This window comes from Solanum lycopersicum, chromosome 5 (assembly GCF_036512215.1).
Source record: "Solanum lycopersicum chromosome 5, SLM_r2.1".
NCBI classification, from domain to species: domain Eukaryota; kingdom Viridiplantae; phylum Streptophyta; class Magnoliopsida; order Solanales; family Solanaceae; genus Solanum; species Solanum lycopersicum.
The window spans coordinates 8,217,315-8,234,031 of NC_090804.1; the positions used below are offsets into that span (position 1 = coordinate 8,217,315).

General features: G+C 37.1%; 1 protein-coding gene across 4 annotated transcripts in view; it reads right to left on the reverse strand.

Moving 5' to 3' along the window:
* Positions 1-873: 873 nt before the first annotated feature.
* The window catches only part of LOC101254487 (regulator of G-protein signaling 1), a 28,520-nt gene continuing 12,676 nt past the window's right edge, over positions 874-16,717 (reverse strand). The window contains exons 2-12 of one of the 4 annotated variants that reach the window (XM_010322661.4): positions 10,837-10,957; positions 10,390-10,453; positions 10,193-10,277; positions 9,553-9,626; positions 5,146-5,337; positions 2,778-2,866; positions 2,446-2,684; positions 2,040-2,164; positions 1,713-1,834; positions 1,379-1,563; positions 874-1,277 (exon numbers count right to left, since the gene is read on the reverse strand). In XM_010322661.4, the coding sequence (XP_010320963.2) occupies positions 1,387-1,563; positions 1,713-1,834; positions 2,040-2,164; positions 2,446-2,684; positions 2,778-2,866; positions 5,146-5,337; positions 9,553-9,626; positions 10,193-10,277; positions 10,390-10,453; positions 10,837-10,957 (1,288 nt within the window). In that variant the 3' untranslated portion in view covers positions 874-1,277; positions 1,379-1,386. Of the gene's footprint in view, positions 1,564-1,712; positions 1,835-2,039; positions 2,165-2,445; positions 2,685-2,777; positions 2,867-5,145; positions 5,338-9,552; positions 9,627-10,192; positions 10,278-10,389; positions 10,454-10,836; positions 10,958-11,515; positions 11,616-16,717 lie in introns of all 4 variants that reach the window. The other 3 variants (XM_019214081.3, XM_004239119.5, XM_010322662.4) reach the window with 3 other exon arrangements.

Below are 16,717 nucleotides of genomic sequence, written 5' to 3' on the forward strand. Positions count from 1 at the left end.
AATTTTCAGATATAATAAATATAAAAATCATATTTGTATGATATATTTATAGTTTACATAATTGCACTTCTTAACAAATATAAATATGTATATTTTGCTCTATATATATATATAAAAGAAAGCAATTGTATAATTTGTTTCTGTTTCAGTATATATATACAAAAGATCATGTATAATATGTGTTTGTATAAAACGAGAAAGATAGATAGGCAAAAGAAAATTGGGCAAGAAAGATCGTATTTGTATAATCATAAGTGTATAGAGACAAAAATATATACATTTGTATTTGTATGTAAAATTTTCTCTGGCTTTATACAAACACAAACAACAATGTATACATTTGTGTTTGTATACAGCGAGAGCGTCGAGCAAGAGTGACGGTCGAGATATGGGAAAGAGGAACGTTAATATATGTATATATACAATTTTCTCTCGTTTTATACAAACACAAACACATTTTTATACACTTGTGTTTGTGTAAAAGCGAGAGAGAAGCAAAGAAGACTGCTGACAAGAACGACTGTGGCGAGCGAAATTTACCAGAAGAGAGGCGAAATCAAACTATGTTTATAGCATTTTGTTTGAATTAATAATTTGTTATTATATATAATTTTCTCAATTTTAAATAAAGTGCAAAAACATTATATTTCAAATAATTAAACAGCAAAATTGAACTATTCTTTTTTCTTGTTATGGAGCAACGTCCATAAAATGGTATTTTTGAGCTATTTTACTAGTTGGAAGACATTTTTGCTCCAAAAATGTAACAGGGAAAACATTTTAAGCCAAAAACATAACCTAAAAGGTAAAATTGACCCATTTTAAATAATTTAGAGGGTATATATAAATCACGCGTGCCCAGAGACTAGTATATATAAACACAAGAATTATCTTTACTGTATTTGTACAACATAATTATCCAACAAACAGAATTTCAACATCGACTCCACCTGTAACTTTCACAACTTCACACAATAATGGGTATCAAAGTTTATTCACATGTTGATTTATATAACAAGTACAGTAAGATATACCTATGAAGTTCCAATTACATACAAAAGTATGCATTTGTTAAATCTACCTGCCAGCATGAATTGCCACCCACAAATTTGAAAACTAGAAGCCCACTTTCAGTCTGCCCTGTTCTTTCACATACCATGGTCTTGGCATTGCTCCTTCAGGTCTGCAAAGCATGAGGTGCAACATCACACAGCAAAATTTGGTCTTGAAGGCTCGTATCGTTTATGAACAGGAGAATCAGGTAGCTGGAGCCCATCCTGTGAAGATGAATATCATGTCTCGTTTAGGTTCCCTTCTCTTCCTGTTACGGCCAAATATATGCAACTCCATCACGTTGGGAAGTCATGACCCTACTCACATGTTTCATCATCGCAGTTCTGTATGTTCATTCTGGAAAGGGTCATCACTGCAATGGACAGAACTCAATCTTGGGGAAAAATTCCAACCACTAGCATGTTCCATCTCCGGATCAACTGCTCTCATGCGGATATCCTCTTGCAGCTTCATGAAGTACATTGACGACCAGTAATCTCTTGCTAAGTTCTTTGTGTGTCCACAAGAAGAACGATTCAACAATAGTACAAGAGATGATGAGAGTGAGACGGAAGGAAGGATAGAAAGAGGATAACTAAGCAATATGCAAAATACCATTATAATCAAGCAAGTAATGGTTCAGAATGTAAAAGACCAACCAGTTTCATCAGCTGCATCAGTTCACCTAGAGCGTTTTTGAATAGGTCAGTGTGGGAGAGATCATTAGTATTCAAAATTTCCTGCCGGATTCGGTGAGAAATGTTCACCTCCATTGGTGCTCCTACAGGTGTTTAATGAGCAAATGCAAGTCAGAGAACCATCAAAATTTAAGCACGAGAATACTTTCCAGAGGGAGGACCGGAGGATACAGAAAAAAAAATCAAAGTGTATAATCCATCAAGTTCCCAAGAAAACTTGCTTTAAAGAATCTTTGAAGGGAAGATTTAATATGACCATCAAAAGCTTCATATATGAATTGACCTTACCTGCAGCAATATACTTCTCTATTATGTGGCGTGCCATGTAAATTCTCCTAACTGAATCCTGAATAGGAATTTTATCAAAATGTTGCACTTCATCATAGAAGTGCACACTCTCTCCAGCCAGACAACTACGATGTGAACAAAGTAAAAGAAAAAAAGGTCATTCTATTACTGTGCAATCAATTTCAGACCTGTCTGTTAGAGTTCCTCTCTAGAAAAGTTGGTCTGCTTATATCTGTTATTTCTTTGTTTCCAAGAATATCACATACATTTTATTTCTTTTGACGTTCAATTATGTTAAAATCAAGGAGAAAAGACAGGACCATCTTCTCTCTTCACATGATAAGCTGATGCACGCACGCAGCATGAAGATTTAATGATATTTTTGCAAAAGGAGAATGAGTAAAACCTGTCTGCAAATTCCATGAAGGACTGACGGAACCTTCGATTCAGCAGGAGCTTTTCCAAAGGTTCATTAGGATCTAGAATGCTTGTCGATTCCCTCTGTAATAGGATCCCACTATCAGGTATACCTAATGCCTGACTCATTGTCTTGTATTCTTTCTGATTCTTCTTCCTCAAGCTCATAACTGAGACAAGAGGTTGAGAAATCGAGAAAGAGAAGAATGCCAGTACAAGGACACTTGTCTGTTGAATAAAAAGAGAAAAACTGTAGGCAGTCAACAAACATATTCTGATACTCACATATCAACAAAGTAGCACAAGATCAGGAAATTGTACCATAACCAATAATAAGAATCTTGAGGCAATTTCTAGCGATGATATATCTTCGCGAACCTCATTCATTACATAAGCAGCCACCCATATTCCTTGATACAGAGAAAACAGACTGGTATCAACACAAAATATTCTTGGGAAATGTCTAAGAAGAAATATCTAAGAAGAAATATCATTTTCAATTTAGCTTTGAACTACAAGTAACTAACAGTGAATGTTGAAACAGACAGATGAAAGTCATAACATATGTATTTGAATAAAGCATGATGTAACAAACCAATAAATATTAAAGATAAAAAACAAGTTGCGATATTACAGAGTTTCATATGTCTTCATACATTTAAAAATAAAACCACAACTTCCTAGCGTTAATATCTGAACATAATTTTCTATCCTTTTCTTACTTAGAGCAGGTGGTTGTATCTATCATGATGAAAGAGGATACATGAGGCCAATCAGAGTCCTTTCACCCCATGAAATTTAGTAACTTGCACCATCACATAGTGGAAGGGCAGGAAGGACGAACACCACCGGACATCTCTGTTCCCCAGTAATACAAGGATATAAGCTATGTTACTCAGACTCTTCAAAAATGTATATGAATACCAAAAGTAGTGCATTTTAGGAAGGATTCAACAAGAGTGAGGCGACATTTTGGAGACTCTGAGCAACATATGATATAAGTAGCCAGTACCACGATCTAAGAGGTTGGAGGATTGGAATAAATTATCTTCAGATTTACGCAAGTGCTTCAAAAGTACCATGCTCCAGAAGTTGTACTATCAAGGGCACTTTTGGGGTGTTGAGGGCAAAGGAGAACCTTGATTTTTTTATAGGCAGGATGAGTGTGCATAAGGGTAGAACTTGAGTAGTCCTTTGCAGCCAACTTGACATCATGCGGAGTATCAGGGTCTTTCATTGCATCTTCTTGTACACCTTTCTATCAAGTATGGTAACCATTAACCATACTTCAGTTAACAAAGCCACTGTGAAGCAACTGACTGGAGGTGTTTTTTTTTTAAAGAAAAAGACAGGCAGCAAAAACATGTTGAAAGTGCCTCTCAATTTTTTATTTTTCTCAAGCATAGGAGGGCTTTATATAGCCAACTTATAAATGTCAGATCTAGAAGTTAATCCTGCTAATGACGCTTTGATGGATAGAAGGATTTTGTTTCCTGTGATTGAAGATAGGCCAAATAATTAACCCACCCACCCACCCCCAAAACATGTCACTGTATCCCTTTCACACCCTAACTTCACGAAAGAAACTTTGAAACACCAAACCTTTCCTCAACTGTGTCTAATACACAGTTTAAAAGTTTTGTCGTCACATTTGGGTGTGTCAAAAGCAACTGGTCACATAGAATGAAGAGTGTATACATTTCTGTCAGCAAGAATCTCAAGTCATAGGAAAAAAACTTCTCTATACATCCCCAGTTTCCCATACAATTTGGTTGACAGTTTTGCTTATGGTCAATTTGATCAATTCTATTGATAATTGGATAAAGAATTTTCATTTCTTAGATTAAAATTTAGACATTCAAAATTATACCTTATAAAAATGAAAATATATCAAAAAAGACTTGGTCAAATATCACACTATTTGATTCTCAGGAAGCTAAATGTGACAGTGAAGGGAGTATAAATTTTCTCTAGGAGGAAACGAAGTCTTGCTAAAGCAATAAATAACATGCTTTCCTAGAACCAAGCTAAGACTCTTGTGTCCAGGGCTACAACACAATTTACATGACCTAAAATTTCCATCAAAAACTTTGATTTGAGTTCTCACATCTACATAATGTGGTGTGTTTAACCAAGTAGTTCCTGAACTTTCCTTTGTATTAAATTGGGGGTATAAAATGTCTCACTGTTTATACTTTATAGACAGATCCTATACTAGAAGCCTTTGTTATCTGTGATTATCTAAACCCTGTATATCAAGCTGCAATTAATAACAATTTATTTCTGAGATTTAAGATAAGAATTTTATCTGTAAGCGATTTGATATGCATGTTTTGTATTATCCAACTTGAGGGGAATGCATGAGAAGTATTTTAAATTGGTGTCTCAGTCATGAAGGTCAAATTCAACTATTAGATCTGAAAGTCAGCCACTTTGACCATTACACTGAAGCTAGTTACTTTCCTCCATTGAATTTTCCTTGACAGTATTTCAGTATAATGCTCGTGCTTCTGGTATGTGTAAGAATATCTTTAGATGCTTGGACAATATTGAGGAAGTGTTAATCAAGACTAAATATGTCTTTCTGACTTCATTCCTTAATATGTCATTCCCCTACCAAAGCACACACAGGAAGACACAGAAGCATGCCAGGAAAGAAACCAAACGAAGAAAATGGATAGAAACAAACCAATGGAAGCTGAAGAGACAAGAATTCCTCTCCAAAGGTCTTTGAGTTCATGAAATCTGAATTCCACATGATGCACAGCCCCAGCAAAAGCAATCAAAGCTACAACATATAATGCATGAAGGCCCATAACAATGATGATCCACAGCGTCCCCATGTGGCACCGGTCGTTCAGAGGCTTTTTTATCTGAATAACTTCATCAGACAAACTCCGTATTAATATCAAAAATCCTTTCTTACATAAACAACTTTAGCAAATGAAGCTTATAATATTAATATCAGGGATGACAGATAATTCATGTGCCGAAGTGACAATATGAAAAGAGCAGAATACACTAATCACATAAGTGTTGAAAATCAAACTTTTTGCAATTTTTCAGCAATTTTTAATGCCGATTATCAAAATCAATTTGACTGAGCTAAAATCAACAAATTGTCACATGGTAATGAAAGTAAAAAAATACTTGTTCACACACTTGCACAAAGTTTTGGCAGACTCAACTGAAAGATAAACTAACCAAATACTAAAACACAAAATTAAAATGCATAAAGTAGCTTAACTGCAAAAGTGTAGGCAAAAGACAAGTCATACTTCCACAACAACAACAACATACCCAGTGAAAGCAACTACTAAGTAAACAGTAACAACCTAGGGTAGTGTACGCAGACCCACTCTCGGTTCCAACAAATCAAAACAGTAATTAAAAGAAAAACATGACAGCTAATAACAAAGCAGTGCTTAGCAGATATGCAAGTAAATTGTAACAGCAGCAGCAAAGTGCGGTCACCTAAACACAGTAAACCACAAATAAAATCAGATACTAAAAGCTAAAGACTAAATGTGTATGCTAATACTACGACCCACATGACGCTCTATACTCCCACCCATCCAAAGACATGAATAGGTAAGTAATAAGACAACTATCAGCACCTACTAATCTTCTACCTTATTCGTGTACCCTCCTATCTAAGGTCATGTCCTCAATACGCTAAAAATGTGGCATATCTTGGCTAATCACCTCTTCACAAAACTTCTTCGGCCTACCTCTGCCTCTCCTCAACCCCTATATCCAACCTCTCACACCTCCTTTTTGTGGCATCCGCACCTCTCCTCTTCATGTGTCCAAAATATCTCAATCTCCCTTCCCTCATCTTGTCCACCAAGAAGCCACTTCCACTTCGTGTCAGATATCCTCATTCCTAATATGATTGCTCCTATATGCCCGCACATCCATCTCAATATCCTCATTTCTGCCACTTGCTTCTTCTGAACCTGGCAGTTCTTGACTAGACAACACATCGCCCCATGCACCAAAGTCGGTCTAAACACCACTATATAAAACTTACCTTTAAGTTAGGGTGGTACCTTCTTGTCACACAAGACACTAGATGCAAGCCTCCACTTCATCTATGCCGCACCAATACGGTGAGACATTATCATTGATCTCCCCATTTCCTTGGAGCAAAAACCCTAGATACTTAAATATCTCCATCTCGCTCTTAGGGATAACTTGAGTATCAAGTCTCACTTCCATGCTTGGCTCCTACGACCAGGGGCGGATCTATTCATAGCCGTGGGGGTGCCACAACACCCAATGATCTCCATTGATATTCTGTAAGACATGTATATATGTACATTATATTATATAAATATTAAACTTGCCACCCACAGCACAAATGGGGCGTATGTTGTCACTGGTGGCAAGTCAACTTGTTGTCGTCAAAGACGCGAGTTCAATTCCGCATAGGTGCACTTTGAGTTATCCATTTATGCAACAATTTTATTTTGCAAAAACGGTTCCCGATATGTTTCAAACCAACATATATCACTGCAATTAAGAATCACCTTATCCATTAAGCCATGGCCACTACATGATATTTATGTACTTTACTATATTATATAATGTACATATGCTAACATGTTGTAAAACTTTTTAATTTTTATTTTGTTAACTTTTTTTTCCTTCATCTCAATTCACGTGATACACTTTCTTTTTTAGACTACCACAATTCCACAAAAGAATGCTACTTTTGTATATTAGAAACAATTTTAGTTTGTTTGGCCCTTAATGAGATAATTTATAGTCAAACAAATGATTAATGTTTGCTTAAAACCTTCTCCTCCAAAATTATCTTCTCTTTTGGTCAAAATTCTGAAAACATGACGCTGAGTTTTTCTTACTCTTTGTTCTATTATTAAAACATTTCAATGTATAAAAAGAAATAGTTTAGATTATGATAATTTAAATCTTATCGAGAATGTAAACAAAATAAAGTACATAAGACTTCGTTTCTGTTACTAAAATTATGTATATGAAAAAAATTTAGCCACTTTTTATTAAGCATGTTACATAGAGCGTGAAGTATTAATAAACATAAATAATTATGCCATCATTAAGTGTATTTAGAATATGATCAGCGGGTGTAATTATAAAGGATATTATTGGAAAAATTTTCCTTTGCGCCAAGTTGTCATTATCTTTTTTTTAATTCATTTAATTTGTCCAAAACTCAAAAGTCGAATAATCGAACTGAAGTCTGAGGTTATTTACAAGGTAAGAAAAAGGTTAAATATTTAATTGATTTAATAAACACGTTTATTTAAAAGGCGATACGACACCCATAGCCTTTAAACCTTGGATCAGCCCCTGCCTATGTCACATCACTGAATTTACACTCCAAATAGGCAAATATCTTCTGTCTTGGTCCAACTCAACTTGAACCATTTAGATTGTCAAATTTGTCTCAACACCTCCAATCAATCGTTAACTCCGCCTGAGTCTCCTCAATTAAAACAATGTCATTTACAAATAACAAACACCACGACACCTCATGCAGAATATGCCGTATCAACTTATCCATCACCAAGACAAATAGAAACAGGTGCAATGCAGATCCTTGGTGCGACCCCATCTCGACTGGTAAGTGCTCTGAGTCACCTCCCATAATTTAGAGGTGGCAGAATAAGTAATTTATATGGGTACCCATTCAAATTACCCAACTTAAATGTTGGCATCCAACTCATTTAAAATGGGTAAAAAATGAGTCAAACTCATTTTACCCATATAAAAGTAGGTAGTTAAATGGGTAAAAGAGGCTCATTCGTTAAAAAAAAAAGGGGGACACTAATATTTTTTTTGAGGTCTTAAAAATGACATTAAACAACCTAGGCAACCACGCTAAACCCGCCCTTTTTGTGCTTTTTTGGAACTCTACCGGAATTCATCTAGTTTAGTGACTCTACCCTGACTCATCTTACACATAGCACCCTTAACCTCTTCAACCTTAAAACACCAACCGTAATCAAAATCTCGCTCTCCGAGTTCTCTATAACACCCAACACAATGTTTGTGACCCTTTCTTTGTTCAAGAGTTTATGAAAGTATGCTTTCCCTCTTCGTCTAATGTGGGCCTCTTCCACTAGTACTTTACCGTCCTCATCTTTGATGTACTTCACTTGATCCAAGTCCCGAGGATTCCTTTCTCTCGCCTTGGCGAGCCTGTACAACTTCTTATCCTCTTCTTTGTCCCCTAGATCGACAAACAAGCGTTTGAAAGTTGTCGTTTTTGCCGTTATGACTGCTACTTCGTGTCCTTTCCTTTTTTGACAAAGGTAACAAGGTTTTGTATAAATCTCAGCACTAAGGCTGGGGTCCCATGCTACTTCGTGTCCTTTCTCATCACCTTATACCTTATCGTGTTTTTCCGCCTCTCCACCTCATCTTTTCTCAACACTAACTTAGCATAGCAACTTTTTTGCTTTTCATTATACCTTGTACATCTCCATTTCACCACCAATCCCTTTGATGGCCGCAAAAATAGTCCCTGAAAAAACCTAACACCTCTCTGACTACTTTCCTAACGCAACTAGCTATCTTATCCCACATGTTATTTGCATCTCCACTACTTCCCCAAGCCTCCATCGACTCTAACTTCTCTCCCATCTCCAAGGCCATGTGGTCCTCCTTTTTTGGGAAGCATGAATTTTTTATCGCCAACTCTTAAGCTTTAGCAAAATCCCGAAGTGATGCTCCTCCTCCTTTCCTAAGCCCAAAACCAAAACCTCCATCCCCGCTGTCAAAACCACTAGTGATTGACCCAATATGACCATTGAAATCTCTGCCAGTGAATAGCTTTTTGAAATGTGGCATATCCCTCAACACCTCATCCAAATCCTCCCAGAAGCACTTCTTGATCTTCTCCTCCAAGCCCACTTGCCGCCGTAAGCACTAATCATGTTTAAAGTAAGCCCTCCGGTGACTAGCTTGACCGTCAATACCCTGTCTTTCATCATCCTAACCTCCACCACCAGCTCCCTAAGTCCCTCATCTACTAATATATATTTTAGTATTTCAATAGAAGAAACTTAAAAGAAGACTTATTTATAGAGTTCAACTTGAAGAATCTTACCTGCAGCAAGAGCTATCCATGGCAAGAGAATCAGCAGAAGAAAAATATAGGATCTAAGTGGTGGCAGACGTCTCCTGAAGCACCATACAAAACAAAGAAATATAAGACTATCGAAAAAGAGTTTTTCCACGTAACATGAATCAACAATAGCACTAAGAAATAGTCTTTTAAAGCTATATCTCAAATTTTTCAAACGACAAAAGAGTAAATGAGAGAGAGAGAGAGAGACAAGGAAGAAAAGGAAAAAAAGTATAGAAAAGACATAATAGATGAATTCTGTTTCATTTTAATTCAGTTGTGACATATCTTTAGGAAGGGCATGCCAACAGGAATATAACATCACTTTATCTCAGGGGTGGTGTACTATTTTTGAGCAACCTTTAATATCTGCAGGTAATCAATCTTCTTTTCATTTCTGTGAAACCGGAATTACATATGTGATAGTCCATTATCCTATTTTCCTCAGGAGACATGCAGTTATTTCTATTTGTTTATTTTCTTCCAGGAAAAAGACTTGTTGAGGAAGCTGCACCATTTAACAGTTTCTCAATTGAATATTGATGAGGCCAAGATACATAATCATCTCATCAATTACAAAGAACAACAGTTATCATTAATTGCTTTGAAAAGTCAAACTTACTTCACAAATATATAATAAAGTTGGAATATCTGTGTAATACGGCAGCTCAACAGCAAACCAAATCCCAGTGGACCTTCAATCCAGACTGGAAAGCAAGGAGGATTAGATGTATTACAGAATAACCAATCAAGCACCAGATTAAGGCAAGAAATATGAAAACAAAATCATATGCGTTCATGGATTGAAGAGTAAATTACCTGCCCAAAGATAGCATGACCTCCACCAATGTCTCTTTCTGAACTTCAGAAAATTGAGAGCCATCTGCAGAAGCCATATGAATATCAGAGGCAGATCTAGGATTAAACTTTATGGGTTGAATCGCTATATTTTTGTCACCGATGCACTTAAAAATTCTGGTTTCAAATGTAGTATTTATTGAAATTTGGTGATTCTACATATATATGTATATATGTATATATATGTATATATGTGTATATATGTATATATGTGTATATATATATATATATATATATATAAAATCTATTAAAATCATTGGATGGATTCGGATGAACCTGTTGCTTGTTAACTACATCCGCCCTAATGAATTTTATATGGAAATTAAAATATAGTCGCATTAGTGATTTGAAATGTTAAATCAGAGTTTGAAGCATTAACACCATATAAAGGAAATGAAAAGTAGATACCACTATCGACAACAATAGATTTAAGCTTGCAATAACTTGAATTGCCACTAGCCAAAAGCTACTGCCTTTGGACCTAGGAATCTTGTGAATCATGTAAGGTAATGTCGCTTTCAATAGAAGTCTGCAGAGGAAACTCAAGTGGTCAATACCAACACTTAGGTAACTTAAATGGAAATAAAAGTTCAAGCATTGAATGGATATACAAAATAATGCAACTTTAAACAATTATTGAAAAAATTAATCATAAAAAGCTCCAGCACAAGAAAAATTAAAGTGGCTTTACTTCATAAAATAAAAGACAAGGCGTCAAACATTCTGTGAGCATCACATTATTGTGGCACACATGTTTTTATTAAAGGGAAAAAGAACAAATATATCCCCGAACTATTATAAATGATATCTAAATACCCATCGTTATACTTTTAGGACAGTGATATCCTTACCGTCTAAATTTTAGAACGTATTTACCCTTTGGACTAACGGAGGGACACGTGTCTCCATCCAAATAATTTTCTGAATTTAATTTAATATTAGTATTTTACCTTTAATTAAAAAACCCACCCATCACCCACATTAAAACACCCGACCCAATTATAACCAACAGCATATCCATCAAATTGGAACCCAAAACCAATTCTTCCAATATTAGCACGACCATCGCCGGCGACACCATTCTTACCGTTTCTGCCGCAGTATGTATAAGAGCTTCGGAAGAGTGGTCTGGTGATCCATCCTCAAAGATTTCAATGTCATCCCAGTCAATTGACCACCATCGACAACTGTAGTTGTTTATTGGATCTTCATTTTCTTAGGTTAATTTTACATAATATTCAACTGAACCATAAGGCAAACGAAGAAATACTATCTAAACCATTTTTTTCATAGCCAAAATCAGATACCAAAATTTGAATTATGTACGATTAGAACAAAATCACAACTCAAATGTTATTGATGTTTTCAAACAAAACTTAAACCGCAGAAGCCTAACGAAGACCATAAGCATAGCTAGACCGTTGAGAATTTCGGAACAAGGTTCTACTTCGATCTCTTCTTATCTTTTGGTGCTTACTCTTGAGCCTCCTCGTAAGCTTCTTCTTCCACTTAGCTTTCATCGTGAATAGGTTAATATTGAATAGTAAACTGAGAATATTCTGACGTGCTAACAAGCTATAAACTCATATCATCTTAACAAGATCTGGACTTTGGAATGTTAGTGTGAGGAAGAATGATGAAGTGTCTTTTGGGTGATTTGGGGTTATAATTGGGTTAGGATATTTTAGGTTGGGTCATGGGTGGGTCAAATGGTGGAAATTGGGTGGGGTTTTTTTAATTGTGAATAAAAATTAAATAAAATATGGTTGCATTGTTTAGATGGTGCCACGTGTCCATCCGTTAGATTCAAGGATATACACAACCCAAAAGAATGACGGTAAGGGTATATACAACCTTAAAGTATAACGAAGGGTATTAACATACTATTTGTGATAGTTTGAGGTTAAAACACGAGGAGGAGCGAGGGGGGGGGGGATTGAAGGAAGGAATGAACTATATCAGGTAAGACACACCAAATCTATCCACCTTCTCTTCTCTCTCCCTTTACAACGTAAAAAAGATGGAGCAGATTCCAATTCTTTATCTCACCCCCTTGCTTAGATCCTACTCTCTATTGCCTCCATTTCCCTGGATATGGAGACGGTCTTTGAACCTCTGCTACTCCACAATAAAGCAAGGGGGAGAAGCAAGAAAATTTTGGCAACACCATCCTTACAAATGGGGGGAAGTTAAGATAAAAATGTTTGGGGTATCAATGGGGAGGGAAAAGGGATGATTTCACCAGCCACAGCTAACCTCACGCAACCCGCTCCATAATGTTGTATTCTACTTTTTGTCCATATCAAACTTTCTTCTCTCATAGTTTTGTTGTTTACTTGTTTATAATTACTATGTCAATTATCATTTGGTATATCACCATTAAATATTATAATTTATTAATTAGTCATTTTTAAGTGAGAAGAGCATAATCTCAATCTAGAACAGAGACTAGTATTACATCCACTAATACGTATGAACAACAAGAGTTGGGAACATTGCCAGGAATTAGATCGGGAAAATAAAAGCCAAAAACACGAAGTTGATAAATTCTAAGCCTCATCTTGTGCTGCAGTAGCTGTTAAGAGTCCTCATCAGAAAAATACACTATATATGTAAGATTATAATTGGTTTTTTATGAGTATGTATGCTAAAATATACCCCCTCAACACAACTGAGAAGCTTAGCATAGTGGTCAAGGGGGTTCAGATTTTCCCCAAATTGAATGCAGGATAATATGGTTCCTCATCCCAAGGTTGTCAATCATTCGCGGGTTCGATTCTGGCTTTTGCTGCACTTGATTTCCATTTTTTAAGGTTTGTACATTCCCCAAGAAACTAAACTCCCTTTGAAAGCTTCGGCAACTTTACTGCAATTTTAGACGGATCTAGGGAGCGGGAGAGCGTTCACCCGAATATCTTTGGTGAAATCTTACAATGTATATAAAAGGTAATTTTTTTACTTTTTATGAACATATATAGATTTTGATTACCCCAAACACAATACTAGAGGTTGGCCAGTAGTTTAGGGGTTCAATTCACCTTGAACTTAAAGTTCAAATTGCAAGCACTAAATTTTTACTTTCCAAACCCCCTTGTATGGAAATTCTGGACCCGACTGTTATGACCTTAATAAGACCACAAATTCAATTTACAATTTGAATTGAAAATCACAGAAACCAGACCAACTTTATTGATAATCGGAAGTCTCAATTACACGTAATGAACTATCAACTAAGAACTTCGTAACCTCCATAGAAAAGTTGTAAATGCAAAATGAAGAAGAAGGATGAGAACAAAAGGAAGTACAGAGAAAGAAGATAGAAGAGAACAGAGAAACAGAAAGAAAGGGAACGTGAGAAGAAGAGAGGAAAGAAACGTGACTTTTCCCAATAGTTTGTTATACTTCTCTCTCCTCTAACCACTATTATATAACCACCTTCAATCTACGTGGCATCATCCTCACCATCGCTTCTCATTAAATCCTAGCCGTTCCTTTCTAACGATAGTTACTTCTTCCAAATTTCAGTTACTACAGTTACTGCTGTCGCCTTGTTCCGATATCGAATCCCCACCTCGCTTCACTGATCTTCACTTCATAACATTCCCCACTGCATCAAAGAATCATTGACCTCAAGGAATAGAGTCGAAACTGGGAAACTTAGCGCGCAAAAATTCATAATCCTCCCACGTAGCATTCTCAGGTGGAAGATTAGACCATTGCACTAGTACGCGCACCCCTGCCACATTGTTACGTTTGACCATTTGTCGCTGCAAAATAGCCACTAGTTTCACCAAGAACTGCCCTGCATCATTCGTATAAGGCAACTCCGACTGTACTAACACTCGATCGCCCACCTTCTTCTTTAACAACGATACATGAAAGACCGGGTGAATCTTAGACTGCATAGGTAGAGCTAATTTGTAAGCCACTAACCCCACCTTCTCAAGTATTAGATATGGACCGTAGTACTTAGAACTGAGTTTTAAATTCCTTCTTAAAGCTAATGAAGTCTGCCTATAAGGTTGAAGTTTCAAATAAACCCAATCGCCGACTGCAAATTCACGCTCAGTTCTTCTCTTATCCGCAAAAAATTTCATCCGAGCTTGGGCAGTAGCGAGATTATCCTTTAATAAGTGAAGAAACTGTTGTCGATGCATCACTACATCTTCTGCTGCCTGTACTACTGTTTCCAGAAGAGGCCCGATCGAAAGTTGAGGCGGAGTATATCCATACAACGCTTCAAATGGAGTGCATTGCAAGCCCGTATGGAAGTTGGTGTTATACCACCATTCTGCAGCAGACAACCATTTCTTCCATTGAACAGGTCGATTAGCGGTCATACAACGAAGATAGTTCTCCAAACATCGATTGACTCGCTCAGTTTGGCCATCACTCAGAGGATGATAGGCTGAACTATAATGCAACTGTGTACCTAATAGCCGAAACATTTCCTGCCAGAATTTACTCAAAAATACTTTGTCTCGATCAGATAAAATACACTCTGGAGTTCCATGTAACCTGTGGATTCGCTTCCAAAACAATTCAGCCACTGTCACAGCAGTAAAGGGATGAGCCATAGCTATAAAATGAGCGTACTTGGTAAAACGATCAACCACCACCAAGATCACACTTTTATTTTGAGACTTTGGTAACCCCTCTATAAAATCCATGCTAACATGACTCCAAGCTTGATTCAGAATCGGCAAAGGTTGAAGTAAACCCGGATATGCTGCATTGTCGTCTTTGTTACGATGACATACCTCACACTGAGCCACATAGTCATTCACCATAGTCCTCATTTTAGGCCAATAGAAATATTGAGTTAATCTCTTCAAAGTACCTAACTGACCCGAATGCCCACCCAAAGGAGTATCATGAAAATTGGAAATGAGCTGCTGCCGTAGAGGCCCTTGAGAACCCACATAAACCTTGCCTTTACGCCTCAAAACACCATTAACATTATGCCACAAACTAGGCCCGTGTGTGTCTACTGATAACAAGGTCATTAACTCCTGAACAAATGAATCCTCACTATAGCTGTGCATAATTTCTTGGATCCACATGGGCGTGACCATACTCACAGCCATCAATAATCCTACCTCCGGAATCTCGTCTGCCTGCAATCCTTCTTGTCGCCTAGATAGAGCATCAGCCACTCTATTCTCGGCGCCCTTTTTGTAACGCACCTCATAATCAAGACCCAACAATTTTGTTAAACCTTTCTGTTGCATAGCCGAAGTCACTCGTTGTTCTAGCAAGTATTTCAAACTGTGATGATCAGTCTTAACAACAAAGTGTTTAAACTGTAAATAATGTCTCCACCTGTCCACCGCATTAAGTAGAGCCATATACTCTTTTTCATAAATCGATTTACCTCGATGTTTAGGAGCCAAAACTTTACTAAAGAACGCAATTGGCTTCCCTTGTTGCATTAGCACAGCCCCAATACCCCCATGACTCGCATCAGTTTCCACCACAAATTCTTGAGTATAATCAGGAAGAGCCAACATCGGTGTAGTCGTCATAGCTTTCTTAAGATTTTCAAATGCATTTTCAGCCTCACTATTCCACTTGAAGGCTTGTTTCTTTAACAAATTAGTGAGTGGCCTGCTAATTGTTCCATAATTCTGTACATACTTTTGTAACGACCTGTTTAGTCGTTTTAAGCAGCAGATTTTAATTCTGGAAAAACAGGCTGAGACGACGGAACCCACGACGGACAGTCGAGGGTGTCTCGTCCCAAAACACTTAGAAATTTTGAAATTTGGGTGCTGAAATCGACTCTCTGAACTCTGTGACGGACCTGCAGGACGGACCGTCACAGGCACGACGAACCGTCGTGATCCACCGTTTCAAAACACTTCAACTCCTGAGAATTTGGTACAGGGAACGATTCTCTGAACGTCGTGACGGAAGTGCAGGACGAACCGTCGTAGGTACGACGGGCCGTCACAGACTCCTTAAGGAAATCGAGTCTTTGACGAACTTGCATGACGAACCGTCGCAGGCACGACGGGCCGTCACAGGTTGCGTAATCCCAGTCGGAGTCGGATTTCTGGTTAAGTTTTAAAGGGGCGTTTTGGACTATTCCTGCTATAATTATATATTTCGTGGGTCTATATTAATAACTCAATTTCTTGGGGGATAAAAGAGGTAACCTTGAGTTAAATTGTGGGTTATTATTGTCATCTTTTACACTTAATTACATGTTAATTAGGGTAAAAGAAAGAGGGTTGAAATAAGAAAAAGAAAAGAACAGAAAGAGAGAGAAGGGAATCGATAGAGAGAG